This window comes from Chiloscyllium plagiosum, unplaced genomic scaffold, assembly GCF_037043375.1.
Source record: "Chiloscyllium plagiosum isolate Xiang-an unplaced genomic scaffold, Cpla_swu_hap1 HiC_scaffold_26, whole genome shotgun sequence".
In the NCBI taxonomy this organism is placed as follows: Eukaryota; Metazoa; Chordata; class Chondrichthyes; order Orectolobiformes; family Hemiscylliidae; genus Chiloscyllium; species Chiloscyllium plagiosum.
In genome coordinates, this window is record NW_028270164.1 from 14589597 (window position 1) to 14612972 (window position 23376).

General features: G+C 40.6%; 1 protein-coding gene across 2 annotated transcripts in view; it reads right to left on the minus strand.

Moving 5' to 3' along the window:
• The window catches only part of LOC122563087 (S-adenosylhomocysteine hydrolase-like protein 1), a 97357-nt gene that overhangs the window by 40837 nt on the left and 33144 nt on the right, over positions 1-23376 (minus strand). Inside the window, exons 1-3 of one of the 2 annotated variants that reach the window (XM_043716501.2) lie at positions 16321-16471; positions 2967-3078; positions 1473-1616 (exon numbers count right to left, since the gene is read on the minus strand). In XM_043716501.2, coding sequence (XP_043572436.1) covers positions 1473-1616; positions 2967-3078; positions 16321-16338 — 274 coding nt within the window. In that variant the 5' untranslated portion in view covers positions 16339-16471. Of the gene's footprint in view, positions 1-1472; positions 1617-2966; positions 3079-16320; positions 16472-23376 lie in introns of those variants that run through there. The other variant, XM_043716500.2, reaches the window with a different exon arrangement.

Here is a 23376-nt window from a genome sequence, read left to right on the forward strand (position 1 = left end):
CAGACTAAACAGGGCAGTGTGAATTAAGCATATTTTCTTCTCAGTCTGAAATTAATTAAAAATCACAACACCAGGTTATAATCCGACAGGTTTAATTGGAAGCACACTAGCTTTCGGAGGGCCGCTCCTTCATCAGGTGGACTATAACCTGGTGTTGTACGATTTTTTAACTTTGTGCACCCCAGTCCAACACCGGTATCTCCAAATCATGATATTAATTAGCACTAATGGTGGTACTCAGCACAACTTTGGAGACTGTACAGCCACAAGTCCCACCAGCTCCAAAGGTGTGTAACACATTTTCCAAACAGGTTTATTTGAAAACATCCAGAATTCCTTGTACTCAAATATGAGATCTTCACTAACTAACACCACTGTGTATTCCTTCTCACTATGACAGTGCCACTGATTTCAATGGAAAGTTTGCAATTTATGACACTCCAGAGAAGTCAATAGCAACGACTGTCATTATTAGTGTAAACATTGTCTATTTGGGCTGGTGACACCGAAGTGAAGATGCTGTCACATGGAGGGAAAGTTTATAGGGTCCGATCCAGCTATCTTTCTCAGCACATCACCTAGAATCAAGGAGATGTGAAGCACACAAACAGATCCTTCAGTCCAACTCGTCCATGCCGATTAAATATCCTAAAACTAATCTAGTTCCATTTGCCAGCACTTGGCCCATAACCATCTAAACTCTTCCTTTTAATGTTGTAATTGTACCAGCCTCCACCACTTCCTCTGGCAGCTCATTCAATACACGCACCACCCTCTACATGAAAAAGTTGCCCGAGATCTCTTTTATATCTTTTCCCTCTAGTTCTGGACTTCCCCCAACCCAGGGAAGAGACCTTGTCTATTTACCCTATCCACACCCCTCATGATTTTATAAACTTCTAAGGTTCACCCCTCAGCCTCCAATGCTCCAGCCTACTGAACCTCTCATTGTAGCTCAAACCCTCCATCCCTGGCAACATCCTTGTAAATCTTTTCTGAACCCTTTCAAGTTTCACAACATCCTTCCAATAGGAGGGAGACCAGGAGGGAAAATTCTCCATTTCATTTGTGACTGAGCAACACCTCTCAAATCTATACAGATTAGTAACAAGGCAGAAACCATGATCCAATAAGCACATTGGTTCTGCATGTACTGCAAGTATCAAATTATTGGGTGAAGTGCAAGACTAGAGGGAATTTACCAATCAAGTTCAGCCCATTGGCCATTAGAATATAATAGCAATAGTACCCTATATCTCACAAAATGAGAGACATTTGTTGAAGGACCAAGAAAAGTCAGAGTATGTGAAAGAAATCAGTAAAGATATTCATGTCATACTGCATTTTGCCTGACTACTTACTGCCAAAGAACTTCAAGTAACCTCTAAAACCAATTCAGTTTACATTTCAAGATAACATTTCTAAAAGGATAAGCTACTGCTGCACCCAGTATAATCTCTGCCCTAACGTACCTTGCTCAGCAATTTCAATCTCTCTGCGACCAAACTCTGCCTGCTTGATGTTCTTCACACAAAAGTCACTACTGTTCTTTGAATTAGTTTGCTGCTTGTCTCTTGGGGAGGTCTCATCATCAGAACTGTCCGTATACGATGCAGCTAAAAGGGAGAAAGGCAATGTCAGAGAGATACATATAATAAACAAAAAATGTAAATGGTCCAACAGTAAAGGAATACAAAACACAGTTGAAACAAGATATAAAGGGACCATCGTTGACTGACGCACATGCCACAAATTCCGCAGAAAAATATTGTGCATTAGAGAATTTACATGTATTATGCTCAAAACAGAGCCTTTACTAACATCTTGACCAGCCCAAACTGTGCAAAGAGTTTGGTTAAGATAATTCTCTGCCATTTTGTGGGACTGTGAAATGATGCAGAAAGAATATATCCATAATCACCTCCAAAACTAATCATTCCACTAATTCATTAAATATTTTGTCATTCTAATCCTCTCTTCTGGAGAGGTGCAACAGACTCAGGGACAGAAGCAAGGGCAATACGTGAAATGTTTTCATCCAGACCTCTCTTTTCTCGTGACAGAAATGTTTGAAAATAAATCCTGCTAACATGTAATGCATTCCATAATTAGACTGAGCTTCACAGTTTGGTTTTCACTTTGACCATCCCATCAGGGAGCTGCCAAGTGTAGCTCGGATACCTGAAACAAAAAGGACAGTAGAAGGCAGAGATAGATGATTGCACTCCTGAAAATGATCAGGACAACAGCTGTGGAAACCAGAATATCCACCCTAGGTTTTTGATCCTAGAAATGCTCAAACTTACGAACAGATGTAAAACAAAGGAACAGAATTAGATCATTTAGCTCCTCAAATACGTTCCACAATTAAATAAGATCGCGGCTGACCAGCTTGTGTTCCGAATTCAACATTCCAACCCACCCCAATAAGGATCGATTCATTGGTCAAACAAGAATCCACCTGTCTTAAAAGCATTCCATGACGCTGCTTTCACCACTGAGGCACAGCATTCCAAAGTTTCACAACCCTCAGAAAATATTTCATTTCATCTCATCTCATCTCTACACTAAAAGGTGACAATTTCTGGGCTCACCTACATATCCCACTTATCAAGACCATTCAGGATCTTACAAAACTTCAAATCAGGTCACCAAAGTTCTAAACTCCAGTGGAAACAAACCCAGCTTATCTTCATCTGGAAACGTGCTTATTTCAGATGAGCATAAAGCCAACAAAAATGAAGACTGCTATTGAAAGAATGCACTTACTACATACTCAATTTTTATTATAAGCTATGTAAAGAGAGTTACATAAAGCTATATAAAAGACTGAATATTGTTATGCAACTATAAACTCAAAAGCCAAAATGCACAGTGGAGAAAACGAATAACAGGAAATGTTGGGGAAGAAGAAAAAAACAAGAAATTAATGAAGATAAATAAAAAAGGTGAGGCTCGATTATTACCTGAGCTGTAGCTGTCTGTGGAAGACTGAGAAATGGAACGTGATAGAGACCTCCGACCAGTCTTGGTGGGGAATCGGCTGAACTCCTGCTTTTCATCCGCAAACTGGATTTGCTGCAAACAAAGATCATATGAATGGAAAAGAACTTAATAAACACATAGGTAAGCTTTGGAACTACTTAAGGATAGGTAAGCTTAAGCGTTTGCAATAAGTATACTGAGCTGGACAGCATAGATGTGTGCAAGCATAAAGAGATAACTCACCCACCCTTCTTCAGTTTGCAATCTTGCTAAGATTAGATGGCGGTATAAAATGCCACTTCTCCAAATAAAAAGGCAGAGAAAACAAATGAGGTACAAATTGCCTTGCATCTGGGAAATTATTTACAGGTTCTAAATAGAAATAAAACAGCTGTAGAAAGCCCCACTTTTGCCACTCCAATCAGGTTGCAGCCCAGAATGTAGTGGCAATGTGCAAATACCAGTTAGTTACCAACAGGATGATAGCTATAATAGAGAAAAACAACTAAAATCACAATAAACTAAATTGTGTGAAAATAATCGCATTAATCCTGACCAATTATGATTAACTTTGATCAATGTATAATGTTTCAAAATCATCCTGCACATTCTTATTTAGTGAGATATTTAGATTCAGTACAACATGAAAATTGTCTCATGATTATGCAGATTGAGATTCTAATAAGCCTACATCTGCGAACACATCTTACAGTAAATATTTAATATGTTTTTCTGCCACACGAAATGCAGAATTATTCATAATGTATTTAAATTGCACTCATCGGAGGCATCCATATGTGCTTAATAACGACAGCCCATTTATAACATAAAAATCTCTTTACAAGTTAGTCATAGAGATGTACAGCACGGAATCAGACCCTTCAGTCCAACCTGTCCATGCCAATCAGACATCCGAAACTAATGTAGTCCCATTTGCCAGTACTTGGCCCATAACTATCTTAACCCTTCCAATTAATAAACCCATCCAGATGCCTTTTAAAATGTTGTAATTGTACCAGCCTCCACCACTTCTTCTGGCAGCTCATTCCTTACACGCACTACCCTCTACATGAAAACGTTGCCCCTTAGGTCTCTTTTATATCTTTCCCGTCACCTTAAACCTCAAGTTCAGGACTCCCCCACCCCAGGGAAAAGACTTTGTCTATTTATCTTATCCAAGCCCCTCATGGTTTTATAAACCTCTATAAAGGTTACCCCTCAGCCTCCAAAGCTACAGAGAAAACAGCTCCAGTCTGTTCAGCTTCTCCTCCAGAAGCAAAGCAAAATAAAAACTTTCTAAAGCATTGTGGAATAATCAAAAAAAAAATCTCCTTTAGTTGAATGGAATCCTAACAGACACATCACAAGCTCTGGGTTTTTAAATGTTGTTTCTCTGAGCACAATGCAATCTTCTTCCCGACCTCTCCACCCCATCACTCTCACCTTAACCTCCTTCCCACCTATTGCATTCCCAACGCCCCTCCCCCAAGTCCCTCCTCCCTACCTTTTATTTTAGCCTGCTTGGTACACCTTCCTCATTCCTGAAGAAGGGCTTATGCCCGAAACGTCGATTCTCCTGCTCCTTGGATGCTGCCTGACCTGCTGCGTTTTTCCAGCAACACAGTTTTCAGCTCTATATACACCCTTTCCCTGTATTAGTCAAAGTTGCTTCTATTCTAGCACTAAATATGATAAAAAACAAATCTGCAAATAGCTCCACTGTAGGTCACAACAAATGACAGAAGAAACAAATGCAGAAATTTAAAGATGACACTCAAACAAACACAGGCACACTAAAGTATAAGAAACTTGCTAAATATTGGGAAACTACAATCAATTTAGTGATCCTGAGAGTCACATTGTATTAATTTCCAATAAACTGTTAAGCATGCTGAGCTTCTGCTCAACAGATCCAGATTCATACCACGTAGAGAAGACAAAAACCAAAAAAATTCAAAATATTATCACAAAGGAATCCCCACCACTATACTATTAGTTGCCATTCCAATTAGACACCTCCAAATTGTACAGAACGTGATTTCAGTTATTTCATTGTACATTTCCTTTAGTTTGTATTTTCTTTTTTTCCTGATGCAGTAATCTACAAAGTGTTACGATTCTAGCTGATATTACTGGACAAGTCAGATCCCAGACTGAAACCTGGCTTGACAGCTATTTAGTTTGATTTTGGTTTTAAGGAGGTGGTCTTTCACTGAAACACAAGCATGTAACTTTGCAAAATACGTTTTAACAATGGAAGAGAAATTTAACAACCAAATAAGAAGATAAAATAAACCAAACTAATACATTCATATAGTTTTAAACATACAGTAAAAAGACACAATCCTATTATTAATTCCAAAACACTCCTTTATAAATTCCAACAACAAAAAATCTCTTGTACCACATCCAAAAGCACTAAAGCAAACAGATCTTTTCCTCATACTTCATCAGGCTTAAGGTAACAATGGCTTCAATTCCAAGACTGGAAATGCAGTTAGCTCCAAGAAGCAGCTATCATACTGCTAAGCTTAAAATGTTCTCAGCTTCAAGTAACCTCTTCAAGGTTTTCTCCTAACACTTCTGGTTTGGAACTAACACTTTGCTCTAAAAGGTAATATAAATTTACTGCATTATTCATTTAGAGCACTGGTCTATACAACTCCTTCACAGAACTGCCCAAAACAATTTTTTTTTTTTAAATCTGCCCCTCGAAGTCAAAGGGTGATTTCCCTAAGCTTAAACAGAAACCAAGTATACAAATTTCTAACAGACCTTGAAATCTAATAGTGTGCCTTGATAGGTTGGAAAACATCCCAAGGTAAAGCAGTGCTGCCAATGTATCTCCAACACGGTCTTAAAAAGAAACCACCATGGCTACAGAAATACAGATGCATAAAAATTCATGCGTCACCAATTCAAACTTAAAATAAATGATACTAAAATATATATACAATCTCAGTTTATATCACAACATTCATTTGCCTCCAGGATCAGAACACTATTGTTTTACGTACTGGAGGTTTTTAATGCATGTTTTCCACCATCATGAGGAGGAGGTGTGGCTCCTATCCTTACAATAAACAGTGGAGGCTTCACTGTACTTATATTCTTGCAAGTTGAAAAATGGTCTTACTGTGGCTATATCTTACTTTGGATTCTTAAGAAAAAAAAAGATGCCCCAAACATATAGTCAAAAATACAATTGCCACATCATGGCAGCAAATCCATGGATCCAGTTTTTTTTTAAATCTGTAAGATACCACTTGTGTTAGATTTAAGAGTGCGAATGTCATTGAGATAAGTGATCTCTTATTTCAGGAAATGGCAATTCCAGAGATTGAAAAAATGAATTACTAACACTGCATCATCAATCACAAACCAAAATGCATTTACAGACGCAATCCCAACATCATGAAATAACAGATTCAATTTTTGGATAGTCAGATAGTGGTCTCTTAAGTATTGTTAAGAGTTGCACATGTGGGCCCCGTAAAATCCCTATCGTAATAGATTCTGAAGGAACTGCCCAAGAAACTCAAGAATCTATGAGGCAGTTCATCTACATCTGAAACCCAAAGTATTCATTTCAATCAGAGATTGGGAAGAGACTGCTACAGTTACCCAAATAGTTACTCAGAAAAAGTTAGACAACTAAGTACCTAGCCAAACCCCAGCACCATCAAAACTCTTTCAGCCTTAACTCTCTATGTCAAACACTTTGCACAAATCTCCCCTGCTCCACCGCTGAACCCGATCGCCCAACCGCCCAGGATCATACCCCTTCCCCCCCCCCCCAACCTGACTTCAGTAAACACATACCTAGCCCTTTCATCATTGTGCACCCTTGCACTTTATCCTTACCAGCTTAGCAGCCATACCCTCACATTTAACTTGCATAACTACCATGCTGTGAAAATATGATGTGAAGGTCTGGGTGTTGAACTGCAAGGTCAAGGTCAAGGAAATGGCTAAGATCACAGTCGAGGCCCTGAGTTCATGTCATGCTACACATGATCCACCAAATCTTCCTTACTGTCTTGTTTTGACACCATCATCTTGATAACGTAGGTTTGCTGCACCTTAATTAGTTTGTACAGCTTTGGATTACTTGTTACTTTGGTCAGACCCTCGACATGAGACTCTTTTACCTAAGATGTTATCCCAGTCATTCGATTTGTCTCCAGTACCACCTTATTTTTAATTTTTTGTAATTATCTCTCCACCTCAATCAGATTATAGGTCATCCCTTCACTCGTTATTCAGCTGTTGACATTTTACTCACACCATCTGACACTCTTGATCACCTGCAGAGACCGATTATTCAGCTCGTCAACACTCCACTCACACCGGGCAAAAGTGAGGACTGCAGATGCTGGAGATCAGAGTCTAGATTAGAGTAGTACCGGAAAAGCACAGCAGGTCAGGCTTTGGCCTAAAACGTCGATTTTCCTGCTCCTTGGATGTTGGCTGACCTGCTGTGCTTTTCCAGCACCACTCTAATCTAGACTCCACTCACACCATTTGTACCATTTTTTGATCTCTGATTATAAAGTTTGTTCCTGGGTGCTCTCTTCACTTCATCTGATGAAGGGCAGCGTTCAGAAAGCTTGTGATTTCAAATAAACCTGTTGAACTAAAACCTGGTGTTATATGACTTTTGATCTTGCTGTCAAAACATCAGTGACTGGTTATGCTGCCAAACATTTGAGTTCAAAATAGTTTCAAAATACTACAGGTGACTGGTGTGAAAAAGGGGACATAACCCCCTGACTGTTCTCAGCTATGAGTGACCTGGCAGTACAGCTTCACATTTCTGAAGAAGCCCTGATCGGAATCTCCTGTCAGAAAAGCAGAGTTTTTTTGTAAAATAACAAAGGGACAGAGGGGAAACTGCACAAGATTGAGCTGGATTTTCCATAGGCTGACAATGTACTTAAGGCATATCACTGAGCAGCAGGCAAGAACATGGAAAGAAAATTATATATAATGTCAAAGGTCAGGAGAGAGTCATTTCTGCTATGGAAATCAGCTGGTAATTGACAGATACAGAATTAAAGTGGCCAATCTAGCCTCATCTGTTTGAAGCTAACATTGGAGCTTAGCAAAATCCTAATGACTGAATGATCACTAAAAATATTAGCAGATTTCAAGAAGCTTAACAACTGCCAATTTGCACAAGGCTGTTGCTTTAGCTAAAAAGGAACTTAAATTAAAAGAAAATAGAACTGTGGATGCTGGAAAACAAAAAAATTGCTGGAAAAACTCAGCAGGTCTGGCAGCATCTGTAGAGAAGGCAGAGTTAGAGAATTGTTCTGAAAAAGGGTCACTGGACAAGAAACATTAAATTGAAATAAATTGTGTTCATTTCAGTGCTGGCATTCAGCGTACCCAAGCTGTTCTGCAAGAATGTTCTCCAAAATGAAATGCAAAATACAAGTACCAATTTTAACAGGACTGTATTTTTTGGAAAAGTAAATCTCTCCATCTAGGATATTATAAGTGGGTGAGCAGACAGGAAGAAGGATTGAAATATTTACCCTTACATCAGAGGTCTGTGTGGTCTCTGAAGATGCTCCGGCTAGCCAACACTTATGATGTATGCATACCGTACTTTCTGATTGGGGAGTGGTGGTGTTATGTGACGGCCTTTTAGTATTCATTTAGCATAAACACAAACCAGCATAATCGCCATTTGCAGACACTGGACAATTTGCCTTAAACATATGCCCATAAGTTACACAAATCGGAAAATTGCTGTTTTTATAAAGCAACAGATGATTAAATTAAAAATAAAAATGAACTACTGTTGCAACAATTTTCCACAAACTTAAAGGTTTATTTTTGCCTACCCTTAAGATGCCACAGTTTTATAGCTAGAATATAGCAAGAACGATGAGCATAATTGACGTATCACAGTTTCAGCTCAGTGAGAGAATCCAGGCATGCTAAATGATTGAAGTTGCTTTATTTACATTTGAATCTGGTTATGTTCATTACGTGCTGCTGCCTTACTTACACTGAGCCCTGCATGTGGCAAAGTCAATGTACGAATCCAGCATAAAGCTTGCCCGACCCCCCTAACTACTCACTGAACAGAGCCATCACAAAGCCTCCCTTTCATATGCACCTCAACCCTAGAGATCAGTCCTGCTATATGTTAGCATATTGAAACTTGGTATGCATTCACAAACCTTTTGCACTCTAAACTTACAGGTAATGGTCAGGCCACATCCAGCCATAAATCTTCAAATTATATTTGTCAGCATATTCTGACTCCATTTGAAGCCACAGAGGATTATGGCATATGGAATTCAGAGATGATGAACGCAGGCTGAATTCTGAGTTATAACTAGCCTCATTCATAAAGCTTTAATAGCTTCTGCTGGATTCCCAAAATTAACAATTGCTCTTTTGGTAAGATGATGGTTTCTGTTGCCGTATAATGCTTACACCAAAAGGAGAGAGAACTCTCTCCCCATATCTTTGTGCTTTCCCCAGCAGAAACAGGTTTCTTTCAAAGCTCTCTGGAGCATTTAGCCAGTCACAACCAAAACAAGCCAGATGGTACACAAAACAGCAAAAGCAAACAAGATGAAAACAGAAAGTAAGGGCTTGCCAAGGTGTAAATCACAACCCCACTGCGGAAAGCTTGGAGTGTGGAGTTCAGAAACAGCAATGGCTGTTCTGGAGCTTTGACTGAGCGCTAAAGGTTGTAAGGCCCCTTGAAATTGTTATCATTGGGTCTAATATTTAAGGCCTAATTCTTGCTCCAAAAGTCCCAGTGAAAAGGTAGGATTTTGTTTATTTAAAACTGAGTTTGTGGTCTCAATGCCTAAAATGGTCGCCAGAGCCCATACGAGTGCAGATCATCCATGACATCAGTCAACCACAACAAGACATCTATTAATATAGTATTTGCATCTGTACATGCACAGATGATGCCAAAATAAGACCATAAGAAACAGGAACAGCAATAGGCCATTCAGCCTTCCTCCACCATTTAGTAGGATCATGGCTGATTCAATATCCCTCACATCCGAAATCCCTCGATTCCCTTACTGATGAAGGATCTATCTCAGTCTTGAATGTACACAAGCACTCTGTCCCTATACCTCTCTGAGGTGAGGAGTTCCAAAGAGAAATTCCTTCTCATCTCAGTCCTAGACTGGCATCCCTTTATTCGGAGACCGTGGTCTGTGGCCTTGGACCGTCTCACGAGAGGACACATTCTCTCAGCATTTACTCCATCATGCCCATTAAGAACCTTCTATGTTTCAATCAGGTCACCTCTCATTCTTCCAAATTCATACATGCTTCGTTAGGTTCCCTCTGTGTTACACCTGCCCATTTGAGAATGATGCTCCAATGCACGAGCACAATGATGTCACCATTTGTAAAATGTCATTAACGATGCACACGGCATTTAAAAACCTTGCACTCTAAATAGCATTTCTTTCTTACAGTTGTCCACTCTCTGGGGATCACAACTGATATCAAGCCTCAGAAATGGGGTGAAAATATGAAAATTGGGTAAGCAGAAGGTAGATTACAGTGCCAAGATTGGGTTGGCAAAACATGTTTATTGGACAGCAATTTCACATGTACGTTGAGCTTTATATATCATTTCTTCTCACTGATCTCTGTGTCTGGCCAATGCATGAGCAGTTTGAGCTGCATTTTCACATCCTTATGTTTTATGATCAATTTATTAAATACACTTGGTGTTTAATCTGCACTTTCCCATATAGTCAAATACAGGGCTGCTCAAAAAGAAGTGTTACTTTTAAATGTTACAAGCCAACACAAGCAAACAAGTGGCATTAGCTGTAATAATAAAAGCTATTACTGTACTATGTGTACAGATGTGATGAGGGTATCTGCCATCAGAGATCTGTCAGCTGACAATTCTAATTCCCTTTTCAAACTATGCTATTTTCCAGGGAGAGTACAGCTCAGCATGTATAAGCACCACTGAACAGAATTTTAATATTTTCACTATTATCCCAAAAGGATAATCAGCTGTTTTAATCTTTAAACCATTTAAATAAAAGTCTGGAGCCCACCTGCGTGCATTTTAAATTAAAAGGTAAGCTTTACTTCATAATGCCCTTGTTTAATCAAAAGAAAGATGTAAAAGCCATGTTCAATCAACAAAGTTTGAAGTATTACTGATTATTTTACAACCAGTTAAGAATGTAGATCCACTCCAAGATTTTAAGCTTAGAAGGGACAATAACATAGAAGCTCTGTTTTTACACATGCTGAATTTGGGTTCCTGACCCAAGTACCTCAAATAATCATGCAACAATTGTTCATGTTGTTGCCCCATCAGCTTAAATTCAGGTTTCTTAATACACTTAGTTCAACATCAATCCAAGTCAAAATCAAACCAAAAACAATTAAGTTTATTTTAAAAGTTCCATGGATTAGAGCTTTGAATCGGTGATATCTTTTGACTAAGTTGTTGACAGAAATTTGAGAAGTCATTTGCTTGACATGTTTATTGGAAACCATACATTTCAGATCCAAATGTAATATTCCATCATAAACTTATTTATGACTGTACCCTGTAACTTTATGTGCAGACAAGATACTAATATAGTAAGAGATGGTGGTACACAACTAAAATGCATAAACTGCAGCATTGTGAATTATTGCAAGCCAGATTGTCAACTGTAGTTCAAGATCACAGTCACACCAACATTAAAAGTATTTAGCTAAAGGTAACAAAGAGGGAGGCAGTACTGTAGTGTAATGTCACTGGGCTGGTAATCCAGAGGCCCGACTAATGCTCTGAGTCACTGGTGAGAACATCTCTCAGATATGTGTATGATATCCTGTCAAAGGCTTTCTCCTGGTCCAGGCTGATGAGGCAAGTGTCCAACCCTCTGTCCTGCACGTAGGCGATCATATCCCTGATGAGTGCGAGACTCTCAGCGATCTTCCTGCCCGGTACAGCACAGGTTTGGTCAGGGTGAATCACCGACCCCAGAGCAGATCTGACCCGGCTGTCGATAACCTTTGACAAAATTTTGTAATCCACATTCAATAGTGAGATCGGTCTCCAATTTCTGATTTCCTCCCTCTTCCCCATTCCGCTTGTAGATGAGGGTGATGATGCCTTTCCTCATGGATTCACTCATGGTACCTCCCCGAAGCATACTGACATACACCTCCAGCAGGTCCTAGCCAATCAAGTCCCACAGAGCGGAATAAAGCTCGACTGGTAAGCCGTCGCTTCCGGGAGTTTTATTCTTTTCAAAAGGACTCAAGGGCCTTGGTCAGCTCGTCCAGAGATAGCGGCTGGTCCTGCCTCTCCCGGGAATCTGCAATTGGATCAGACCGCTCTACACCAACATTGTCAGTGCAGGCTCAAATCAATGGATGGGAATCAGATAGCTTCCCAGTCAGATCTGGAGTCAGGCAGGGCTGCCCTCTCTCTCCTGCCTGGTTTTTGTGCTGCATAGAGCCATTTGCCAAGTCCATCAGGAAGGATGCGATCCTGAGAGGGGTGACTATTCGGGGCCTACAAGTTAAGGCCTCCCTGTACATGGATGACGTCGCTGTTTTCTGTTCAGATCCGCTGTCTGTGCACAGACTCATGTGCATATGTGACCAGTTCGAACGGGCCTCGGGGGCCAAGGTAAACTGAGGCAAGAGCGAGGCCATGCTCTTCGGGAAGTGGGCCAACCAATCCTCGATCCCCTTCACCGTCAGGACCGACCACCTGAAGGTGCTGGGTATTTGGTTCAGAGGGGCTGGGGCGTGTGCAAGTCTTGGGAGGAGCGGATCAGACAGATGAGACAGAAACTAGGTAGATGGGAGCAACAGTCACTCTCCATCGCCAGGAAAAACCTGATCATCAGGTGTGAGGTACTCTCAGTATTGTTATATGTGGCACAGGTCTGGCCTATCCCCAGAACCTGTGCCGTCGCAGTCACCCGGGCCATCTTCCACTTCATGTGGAGATCAAAGATGGACCGGGTCCGAAGAGACACAATGTACAAAGACCTGGGCAATGGGGGAAAAAACACGCCCAATGCCACTCTCACCCTGATGACCACCTTTGTGTGTGGCTGCATCAAGCTGTGCATGGATCCCCGGTACGCAAACACCAAGTGTCACTACATACTGAGGTTCTACCTGTCCCCGGTGTTGCGAAGGATGGGCCTGGCCTCGCAAACAGGATGAACTTGTTACATATTTTCTCACAAGCTGCCTGAATACTCTACATAGAAATCGTGCTACAACTCCCCCAAAAACCAAAGACTTTGGAACCAAAATGCTCAAGGATTTTCAGGGTGTTTGAAATAAGACAGTAAGACATAGGAGTAGAAATTAGGCCATTAAACCCATCATACCGGTTCCACCATTCAATCATGGCTGATAAGTTTCTCAGCCCCATTCTCCTGCTTTCTCCCCATAATCCCTGATCCCCTTGATACTCAAGAATCTATCTATCAATGATCTGGCATCCACAGCCTTCTGTGACAGTGAATTCCATAGATTCACCACTTTCTGGATGACCAAGTTGCTCCTTATCTATGTTCTAAAGGGTCTTCTCTTTATTCGAAGGCTGTGCCCTTAGGTCCTAATCTCTCCTACCAATGGAATCATCTTCCCCAACATCTACTCTATCCAAGCCATCCAATATTCTGTATGTTTCAATTAGATCCCCCCTCATCCTTCTAAACTCCATCGAGTATAGACCCAGAGTCCTCAAACGTTCCTCACATAGAACATTGGTCCCAGGAATGTGTTCTTTTAGTGAATAACTCATGAAATAAAAATGGCCTAGAGGTATTATCGGTAGATTACTAATACAGAGACCCAGGAAACATTCTGAGGATTGGGGGTTGAATCCTACCATGGTAGATGATGGAATTTGAATTTAACTTTAAAAAATCTGAACTTAAGTCAAACAACCATGAAAATGTAGTCGATTGTTTGAAAAACCCATCTAGTTTCCTAATGCCTCTTAAGGTAAAATCTGTCATTCTTAACTGGTCTGGATTACATATGATTCTAGATCCATAGTAATGTGGTTGACACTCAACTGCCATCTGGGTAATTAAATGACAATTAGGGGTAATTAGGTTCTAAGGCTAACCAGAGACATCCACATCCTGTAAATGAATTAAAAAATAGAAATCCCAACCTCTCAAAAGTCAGTCATAAACACCAGACAATCATGATACTTCCTGCTCCACAGCTTTACAAGGAAAAAAAGGGAGTGTTCAAAACATGCACGCAAGGTAAAGTCAATGTTGTGTGCGTAAAGAAAAAAAACTTGTTCACTATAAAAGTTGAATCCGTTGACTGAAACTATGGCCCAACCCAGTTGCCATTTCTGACTTTTAAATTTCTTTCCCAGGAAAAAGACTCCAGCAACTCCTCGGTGTATGTTTCCTGACTAAGTACATTTTTTTATAAAACGTTAGAAAACTGATGTTATATAAGCAACCAATGCTATAATCGCAAAAGTATGACCTCATGGCTATTCACAGTCCACCCATCCGGTGTTCCTATGTAGGAAACGGCACACACGTACCAGGTTTCACAGTGCTAAACACCAGACAGGAAGAATTACTTTCCTACTCGTCACTATTTTACACAACTGTATATACAGTCTCTCAAAAGATTAAAGATTACACTTCCTCCTTCTCCAGGTCTTCATTGTGTAGTCATCCACCATTAGGAGATCAAGCTGTACTGAACATCCAACCAAATGGAATTGCTATGTGCTTCTGACATGGGGCTGTATAATTGATGGACAGGCATTTAGAAGAGTTTAATTTGTTTGATTTTAGGAATTAGAAATTACCATTGACATCTCATCACTGGAATGCTCTTACTACATCAGAAATGTACTTAAATCAGCTGCTCCCTGAGAAATGCCCCTCACAGGCTCGGTGGGAAAGCTGAATCAGAACGTTTGTAAACCTGACATCATGTTTGACCAAAGATGAATTTCCAACCACATATGCATCGTAAAAACCACACACTTCCACCTCTGTAAATCATGAGGCTTAATCACTGCCTCTGCTCATTGAAAGCCAAAACTCTTACCCATGCCTTTGTTATCTCTACTAAACTTTAGCATGTCAATGAACCCTGACTTAAGCTTCCACATTGTATAGACTTAAGCTCATTCAAAACTCTATTGTTCACATCCCAAATCACACTATGTCCTGCTCGGCCATCATCTTGCGCTGGCTGACGAGTTTTTTTAAAAATTCTCAACCATGTTTACAAATCTTCCCATGGCTTTGCTAGTCCATACTTTTGTAACCTAAACTTTTGCAGCCCTGCAATCCTTCGTCCGCCCTTTATCAGCATTTAGCACATCTTGAGTTCAGCTGATGTGGAGAGCACATGAATTAAAGAAATGGCCTATCAGCCACTGTTACGTATCAAATAAATCAAGCTGAGGCACGTAGCATCAACGGATCATTCAACCTTGGGGGCAATCACAAGTGAACTCCGTACATTCTTCAACTGGCATTTGCATGCAAGCACACTTAAGAACAGCATTGAAAATTTAAAAACAGCAATTCACCATTCAATATGATCATGGCTAATCCTACATGTCAACATTATACTCCTGCTTTCACTCCATTCCACTTGATGCCTTGAAGATCTGGACAGTTGACAGATGGGGCATAAAACTGGTCTTACACAGAAAACTGTGGACTAAAGCACCACAATGACTAGCCAAGCAATACAGCCTTGGGAGTGAACATGGGATCTTTCCAATCTGGATACATCAATGCGACACTGATTATCACTGTACATCTAAACTATTTGACGAACAAAATTAAACATTTTATCTAAAAGCATGCATGATGTTGAAGAAAGCATATATTAAATTAAAACAATTAAAAATGATGGGACATTTTCTCCAAAATCAACTGGGACTTTTTATTAAAAACACTAAGCAGTTCATCAGTTGTACATATCTGGAATCATACAGATTCAAAATGAACCTCTCTGATGGGTTTGCAAGTCAAAAAAGGGAGGTAGCTTAAATTGACAAGACACTTTAAAAAAGCAAAAAACAAAAACTGTGGAAGCTGAAAATCAAACAAACAAATTCCTGGAGAAACTCAGGTCTAGCAGCATCTGTGGACAGAAAGCAGAGTCAACATTTCAGGGCCAGTGACCCTTCTCCACTGGTCCCAAAACATTGACTTTGCTTTCTCTCCGCAAATGTTGTTTGTTGAGTTTCTCTCGCAATTCTGTCTTTGGTATAAATAGACAAGAATCTACTTAAGAGCCTCAAAACATTTAGTGCTTATTGAAAAATAAGAAACAAAAATTTAAAAAATGTACCTTGCTCTTCTGAGACATTCTTCCTTTTGTATTCTGGAGAATAATTCCCCAAGCGTACTTTTTTGTAATTTTGTGTTTCACAGCCAACTCATTTCCGAAGGATTGAATTTGGTTTAACCCCCACCCACAGCTTTAAGTAAACTTCACTGTTAAACAGATTTAGTCACCTGATCTAATTTCCTATAACCTTCCAGAGGCGTTCACAAAACTCTTTTCATATTAACTGATTGCGAAATTTGATATTTAAAATTCTTCAGCACTCACATTTATTTATGGCCTATGACAAAGCAAAGGTTCTGTTCTTAATGTATCAATTAAACAATTAGCAATGCTTTTATTAGGTATCACCCATGCTTGCAAATCAAAAATATTTATAAGGGCAAGGGCATTCAGCTGCCTTAGCTATCAGCCAGAGGCTAAACTTTCTATCCAAAATCAATACCAACATCACACATTTGTGTCTATTAAAGGGCAATGTCTGACCAAAACATCTTCAACAAGTGCATCAAATGTGTCATCATAACCAAAACGTTGACAAAACACTGAATGACTTTCTGTTCTTTCCTCTATCTTAACAAATACTTCTCCTCTCCTTTAATTGTAATGCAGTGGTTAATACAATGGAAAGTAAGGCATTCCATGGCATTCACAAGTGTTCAGAGCAAACAGTTCAAATACATCTTACTCAAATACTTTAACGTATCTGAGCCAACCAAAACCTTTGAGGGTCAATTCTTTTTTTTTAAATCCATACAAGTCAGACTTGAATTCAAGGCACGTTCATCGTACACCTCCTGGCAGATGGATTGAAGTGAGTGTAAAAACAATGAAGAACTAAATCTTCTATGTAACTTAAAAAAAGAAATTGCCAATTTCTGCACAATTTGCATTAATCGTATTGTGACCCCTTTTCAATTCTACCCTTTTATTCTCACTACTGCTGTTGCAGCAGTCTGCAGCTAAGGGCAATTAACTGATTCTGTTCCTCAGGAGAACGAAGGGCAATTAAATGATTTTTTTAAAACTGAGGAATGGAATCATGAGAAGGTAACTGTACTTAAAAGGGGTCCAAGTCCTCATTTTAATGACCGCTTTATTTCAGTTAACCACACTACGTAGAAGTCTCACCCCACTGCTTACTAGCTGCCCCCCCCCCCCCCCCCCCATTTATATTGCTCTCATCAAATTAACCCTTAAATACACCTGTCACCTGTTCCCTCATTCCATTAAGTCTAAGGCATCCTTTCACAACCTTTAAATGATAGCAAAAAAAATTTTAGTGTTTTCAGAAATCTAATGTTATTCAACACCAGAATAGCTTTCTTAGATCAGCCGCAAAGATTATCAGTAAGATAACTACAGTTTGTAAAAGTGAATTAGCTGCAAACCATGAATATCCCGGAATCCATTGTAAAGGATGAGATTTCTGAATACTTGGAAGTGTATGGTAAAATAGAGCAAAGTCAGCACAGTTTCATCAAGGGGAGATCATGCCTGATAAATCTGCTAGAGTTCTTTGAGGAAGTAACAAGCAGGTTAGAACAAGGAGTGGGAATGGATATTATCTACCTGGACTTCAATGAGGCCTTCAACAAGGTGCCACAAAGGAGGTTACTGAGAAAGATAAGGGCTTATGGTGTCAGAGGCAAGATGCTATAATGTATAGAAGTTTGGCTGTCTGGCAGAAAACAGAGTGTGGGGATAAAAGGGCCCTTCTCAGGATGGTAGCCCATGACCAGGGGTGTTCTGCAAGGATCAGAGTTGGGACAACTTTTCTTCTCGCTATAAATTAACAATCTAGATGAAGGAACGGAGGGCATTCTGGTAGGTTTGGAGATGATACAAAGATAGGTATAGGGACAGGTAGCATTGAGGAGGAGGGGAGTCTGCAGAAGGATTTGAACAGGTTAGGCAAGTGGGCAAAGTCGTCGCAGATGGAGTACAATGTGGGAAAGTAAGGAGGTCATGCACTTTGGTAAGAGGAATACAGACATGGACTATTTTCTACACGGGGAGCAAATTCAGAAATCTGAAATGTAAAGAGACTTGGAACTTTAGTCCAGGATTCTCTTAAGGTAAACTTGCAAGTTGAGTCAGTAGTGAGGAAGGCAAATGCAATGATGGTATTTATTTTGAGAGGACTGGAGTATAAAAGCAGAGATGTACTTCTGAAGCTATGCAAGGCTCTGATCAAGCCACATTTAGAGTATTGTGCAGAGATTTGGGGCCCATATCTCAGGATGGATGTACTGACCCTGGAGCGTGTTCAGAGGAGGTTCATGAGAATGGTCCCAGGAATGTGAGGAACTTTTGAGGATTGAGTTTATACTCAATGGAGTTTAGAAGGATAAGGGAGGCAGAATCTAGTTGAAACATACTAATGAATTGCCCGGACAGAGTAGATGTTGGGAAGATGTTTCTATTGGTAGGAGAGACTAAGACCTGAGGGCATAGTCTTAGAATAAAGGGAAGACCCGTTTAGAATGGAGATAAGAAAAAACCTCTTCAGCCAGAGGGTGTTGAATCTATGGAATTAAGTGCTATAGAAGGCTGTGGAGGCCATGTCATTGAGTATATTTAAGACTGAGATCGATAGGTTCTTGAGTATCAAGGGGATCAAGGGTTATGGGGAGATAGAGGGAGAACAAGGTTAAGAAACTTATCAGAACTGAAAATGTGTTGCTGGAAAAGCGCAGGTCAGGCAGCATCAAAGGAGCAGGAGAATCGACATTTCGGGCATGAGCCCTTCTTCAGGAATGAGGAAAGTGTGTCCAGCAGGCTAAGATAAAAGGTAGGGAGGAGGGACTTGGGGGAGGGGCGTTGGAAATGCAATAGGTGGAAGGAGGTTAAGGGGAGGGTGACAGGCCGGAGTGGTCGGGTCTGTCACCCTCACCATAAGTGGCAGGTTAGGAAGGCGGTGCTGAGTCAGAGGGTTGGGACTGAGATAAGATGGGGGGGGGGGGGGGGGGGGGGGAGGGGAAATGAAGAAACTGGGGAAATCGGAGTTCATCCCTTGTGGTTGGAGGGTTCCTAGGCGGAAGGTGAGGCGGTCTTCCTCCAGCTGTCGTGTTGCTATGGTCTGGCAATGGAGGAGTCCAAGGACCTGCATGTCCTTGGTGAAGTGAGAGGGGGAGTTGAAGTGTTGAGCTACGGGGTGGTTGGGTTGGTTGGTCCGGGTGTCCCAGAGGTGTTCTCTGAAACGTTCTGCAAGTAGGCGGCCTGTCTCCCAAATATAGAGGAGGCCACATCGGGTCCAGCGGATGCAGTAAATGATGTGTGTGGAGGTGCAGGTGAATTTGTGGCGGATATGGAAGTATCCCTTGGGGCCTTGGAGGAAAGCAGGGGGGGGGGGGGGGGGGGGGGGGGGGGGGGGGAGGTGTGGGCGCAAGTTTTGCATTTCTTGCGGTTGCAGGGGAAGGTGCTGGGAGTGGAGGTTGGGTTGGTGGGGGGTGTGGACCTGACGAGGGAGTCACGGAGGGAGTGGTCTTTTCGGAACGCTGATAGGGGAGGTGAGAGAAATATATCCCTGGTGGTGGGGTCCGTTTGGAGGTGGCGGAAATGACAACGGATGATACGATGTATATGGAGGTTGGTGGGGTGGTAGGTGAGGACCAGTGGGGGTTCTGTCCTGTCCTGAACTCCGATTTCTCCAGTTTCCTAATTTCCCCTCCCCCCACCTTGCCTCAGTCCCAACCCTCAAACTCAGCACCACCTTCCTAACCTGCAATCTTCTTCCTGACCTCTCTGCCCCCACCCCCACTCCGGCCTATCACCCTCACCTTATCACCCTCATCATAACCTTCTTCCACCTATTGCATTTCCAACACCCCTCCCCCAAGTCCCTCCTCCCTACCTTTTATCTTAGCCTGCTGGACACACTTTCCTCATTCCTGAAGAAGGGCTCATGCCCGAAACGTCGATTCTCCTGTTCCTTGGATGCTGCCTGACCTGCTGCGCTTTTCCAGCAACACATTTTCAGCTCTACATTTATTTTCAAGCAGAGATTTACAGTAATCCGAGAATCCACAGCAAACGATGGAACAAAATGAGGACATATGTGGGCACAATATGGACAATATGCAGATGGTAGTTTGAGGATAACTATTCCATCAAAATAGATGCTAACCCTGAATCACCTTTTGAAAAAGGGTATACCACTTTCTTAAAAGAGTGTTCCACTTCTGGGGGAAAAAAAAAACCCTTTTAGACTACTTCCTTTCCAGAAGGCAAAAAAACTCAAATCACATCAAGATTACAAAGTTATGAAACTGACAACCACATAAGGTCAATAGTGTGTGTAGACTCTCCTCTTTTTGGCTCCACCTGCTTCAGTGAGAAGTTGCCATCACCATGAATGAATCCCAAAAGTGCTTACAGACATATTAAACTTTTAATTACTACACATGACTTTTTTTTAATAAATAAAAGGATATGCAAGCAAAAAGGACTGTGGATGCATATGCAGTGGCTGCTGGAGGGAGAGGGGCAGAGAGAGAGCGAGAACGAAAATGAAAGGGGACTTAAGACAGAAAGAAAGAAAGACAGAGATCCTGAATATAATATATTCCTATATATGGTGATGAAACGTCTGAAAACGAACCTTCAAGCTCAGCAAGCAAACTTACATCCAGAACTTCCACCTGAGCTACAAATCTTCTCAAAACTCACTAATATATTCCTCTGCTGACAAGTCAAGGAAGTTTGAAAGGAGATATCATCTAGAAACCGAATTGTAATCTCCTAGTTCTCAAACTGCAAACATGATGGGAGAAGAGTCGGATTTTGCATCTTCCCCTTTCAATGATACACAGGGGTTAAAAGCCAGTCAACTCCAGTATGTTAAGCAGAAGTGGACGGAGGTACGCCTGTGCATGAGTATGCTGTTGAGGTTACAGGTGAAGAACCACCCATTAGTCACACTGGAAGTAGGGGAGTTTCTCGCTCAGTGCTAGACACCAGTCGAAGGAAACAGGACAAAAGAACCGTCTTCTCTGACCACTGCTAGCCAATCATTAAAAGCAAACACAACAAAAGGATAAGGATGGAGGAGCGGCGCTCCGAAAGCTAGTGCTTCCAATTAAACCTGTTGGACTATAACCTGGTGTTGTGTGATTTTTAACTTTGTACACCCCAGTCCAACACCGGCATCTCCAGATCATGACGACAAAAGGATTTCAATTAGCCTGCAAAACCAATAATCCCAAAATCCACTGTATAACTATCAAAGTTGCACTATCTACTCTTCATTAGCAACTAAAGACTGACATCTTAACTTCTACTTGTCTTTGCATTCAGTCTCATTTCTCATCTCTGTTGCATTTTTTTAAACTCACATTTAATAACTAATAAACTGCCTCTTTTGCTAAAATAAAATCTGGCTAAACTGGTTCCTTTTAAAACATGAATTCATTTGGTCTTGTAAAAAGATATTCACAAGGGAGTGATTCTTCATGTACAAACCTTGCTGCAGCCCACCAATAGGACAGATGATAAATTAGGGAACTGCACTTGGGGTCTGGTCATAACAGTAAATTAGGGAAAGTAAATAAAGTTTGCTTTTATTGAAAAAAAGAATCTGAAGACCATTTTTTTGTGGAATAGTGCAAGCTATTCGATTAGTGTTGTAAATTAAATTTAAGATCTGGAGGAAGGTGAAAGAGTGAAAATGGACTAAGTAATAATTGAACAATAGAAACTAGCACTGAAAAATAGGTCCTTCAAAACAAAATTGGTTTATCAGAATCCATGGTGGCGACTTAATGAGCAACCATGTCAGTCAGAGGCCTAAGTGCTATTGTGTAACATTTCCTCCACCCAATGGCTCAATATTTTGTAAGATAACAACATGAGCAAAGTCTGAATGAGTGAGTCAGCACTTTCATTACAGGGAGAACACAAATATGAATCATTTCCTGTTCTTATTTCTATCAGCAAGGAAAATAATAAGGTTCCACAATGCAATTAAATTTCGATGCCAATTATCTCACTCCTACTATTTTAAAAAAATAACATTCAGATGAGTCATGTTCACAACTCAAAACTAGACTCCCATTTGAGGGGCCCAGTATCAACAGCTGTACCAGACTGGTCAGGCTTGTAATTTGTAGCAAACAAATTTCTGCCTTGCCTGAACAGAGCACCATTTCCCAAACTTCTCCAAATCAGGCTATTGACTATACCAAATTTGTGCTCTGCAGCCAAGGTTTGAATTTTTCACCCATCCTGTTCAATATACGAGCTTATGCTTTGTCTGTGTTAGATGACAGATTCACATGGATTACTAGAAAAATTATACACAGGATTAATCACTTTGCTGAGAATGTTCATCTACAATATACAGAAAATGTCAAGTCAGATGACTTTCAACTAATACCCAAAACAGTGGCATTTGAAGAAACAAAACAAAATTTCCATACATTAATCTTGACTGACTGAGGCAGCATTAAAATGGTACCTGCTTCACTAGATGAAAGAAGCAATTAATTCCAGTTATCAAGGAAGGTAAAAATCCTCAGTGCCAGACGTTGGTCAATTATTTAACACTAATCAGAGAATGCAACTTTTTGTAAGTAGTTTTTAATCTAACATAATTAGATATTTACTGCCTTTTGTTTCAGAAATAAATAGAGACTTGGATATTTATGTGGGAAGCCCATTTGAAGTCCAGGATATACTAGAGTATAAGACAGCATATATTCAGTGCTTTTGATAAGAGAATCAAGTAGAAGCTGCAAAAAGAATAATCAGAGGATGCCTCAGTTTCACCTATCATAAACAAATATTGGACAGAAAAATATAAAATCCAAATTTTAGGAGGCACAGTTAGAGGACTGACCAGAAAAAAATTTATTATAAAAGCCCTCTTGTAAAATCAGTGACTAAATTAAGCATAGCGATGCTTATCTCGCCCACAGCATTTAGTGTTCAACAGTTTTTAAAGCAGGTAACCTTTAGTCTTCTCTGCTCCAATGCAAACACGAGCTTCTGTATTCTCTCCTCATCATGTGGTACCTAATCCTAGCTGTTGATATAGTTGTGTCAATGCAATTCCTCAAA